The sequence below is a fragment of the Sardina pilchardus genome, chromosome 14 (assembly GCF_963854185.1).
Source record: "Sardina pilchardus chromosome 14, fSarPil1.1, whole genome shotgun sequence".
Lineage (NCBI taxonomy): Eukaryota > Metazoa > Chordata > Actinopteri > Clupeiformes > Clupeidae > Sardina > Sardina pilchardus.
The window spans coordinates 22166457-22168480 of record NC_085007.1 but is presented as its reverse complement, the minus strand read 5'-3'; the positions used below and the strand labels follow the sequence as shown (position 1 = coordinate 22168480).

Genomic DNA, 2024 nt, shown 5'->3' with positions numbered 1-2024 from the left:
TACCCACTGCACTTTATAATGACTCCCATCTGGGCAGAGAGAAAGGAATAGCCTAATATTTTAAATAATGTTCTGTATGTTTGTATGTTTTTGTTGAATGTTGTGTTCGTATTGCTGCTGAAACACTGTAGCCTAATTGCCCCTTGAGGATGAATAAAGTGTATCTATCTATCTATCTATGATATAGGCCTATATATAATTTATGTAAGGCACCTTATGATTCTAAATCTGATCAGACCTGGACCAGACCTCCTTTTCTCAAGTTCTCGTCTAGGCTATCACATTTTGATGATTTTTATCATAAAATAATCGATATTGTGAGCTTTACCGCTCTACTTTCATCATAACATAAAGTGACACAAAATTACTTAAATGCTTTGAATATATAAACCAATGTTCAATGAATTAGGTTTAGTCTACATTTTGAAAAACGTTGGTTTACGTTTAGGCAGGCAGACAGCAGACAGCAGACAGACTGGTCTCGTGACCCGGAAATGGTTATTTCTCTCCAGGCTTTGGACGCACTATGATTGGATGTGGAGCTGTCAAACACTCTCCTACCAATCAAGTTAGCTACGGTGCAGGCACAGAGCGAAAAATGTAAACATTAGCTACTTTCATTGCTAGTCCTAAAAATGGCTACAGCAAAGTTTGGCAGTATTCCCGACGCAGACATCGACCCTAATGGTGTGTTTAAGTACGTGCTTATTCGGGTTCACGATACAGAAGATGACAGCAGTAAAGATATCGTACGAGGATACGCATGGGCCGAATACCACGGTAAGAGGAATTGAATTATGAATGGCAGCAGTTGTTGCAGCATGTTGAATGAGATCCGGGGAAAGGGTGGTGGCATGCTTGCTACATTCATCTTACCTAGCCTATATTAACGGGCTTGCAGGCTATTAATGAATTTGTAGGCTACGTAGATCAACCTAAATAAATTACAGTCGTTGACTATTGTTACAGTTAGGTTAACTTACATTCATGTCTGACAGTGCGTTGTTGTTGGAACACGTGCCGAAATGTTATCTTAATGCATTTAAGATCTTGGTTCGTAATCACACAAGTTAGAACTCATGCATTAGGCTAGGCCTACATGTCATGTCTCTTTTTTTCTCCTCAGCGGACATATATGACAAAGTGTCGGGGGAATTGGAAAGAGCAGGCGGTGTAGACTGTGAGTGTCTTGGAGGAGGCAGAATCAAACACGACAGCCAGGCCAAGAAAATTCATGTTTATGGATACTCAATGGTAAGATATGAAATCATTGTTATCACTAATATATTGAAGAATGTTTACCCTTCATTCATACTTTACTCAATGTTGATTAACATGGCATAGCCTAGTTGTTGATCATTCACTTCATGAAAAGGTTATCGCCAATCCATAAGACAATGCGGATATCCTTTTCACATTGTCAGGTTATATTGGCTGGTTTGTTTTTCACCAACAGTCTCTTATCCATTTACAGGGTTTTGGCAAAGCGAACCACTCCGTCTCCACAGAGAAGCTGCAGGCACGTTACCCAGACTATGAGGTGACATGGGCAGATGAAGGCTATTGATGGACACACTCCTCTGTGACCAGCATTCGTCAAGACTGTGGCTCTTCTTTGACCTCCAGTACAGAACAGATTTGAATGCCATGGTTGGAGAACTTAGCATTTGTTTTTGGCATTGCCTGTACCCAGAGGATGCAGATGGAATTTCAACCAATTGACATTTCTGTTTTTGGAATAATATAGGCTATCTAGTGCATCACCTCGTTACTTTATGTGCTTATGCATAACATCTGGATTCTGGACCTCCTGAAGATTGTATCTGGGCACCACTCCGCTAAAATTGTAATGTTTTCTTTTTTTCCACCCGTGGTTGTCTCATGTCGGAAGTGCTATTTGTATGCATATGAAGCCTAGGTGTATTTGCAGGTACACTGATTCCTAAGACAAGGTTAAGTAATAAGGTGAATGATGTTAAAGGAAACTTGAAAAATAAATAATTGGTATGTAACGGAAGAACATG

The 2024-nt window shown here is 39.9% G+C and overlaps 1 protein-coding gene across 1 annotated transcript; it reads left to right on the top strand.

Moving 5' to 3' along the window:
* Positions 1-561: 561 nt before the first annotated feature.
* phpt1 (phosphohistidine phosphatase 1) lies at positions 562-2024 on the top strand. Its single transcript, XM_062554097.1, has 3 exons — positions 562-780; positions 1127-1254; positions 1475-2024. Exons 1-3 carry the CDS (start codon positions 636-638, stop codon positions 1565-1567), a joined length of 366 nt encoding a protein of 121 aa, XP_062410081.1. The 5' UTR covers positions 562-635; the 3' UTR covers positions 1568-2024.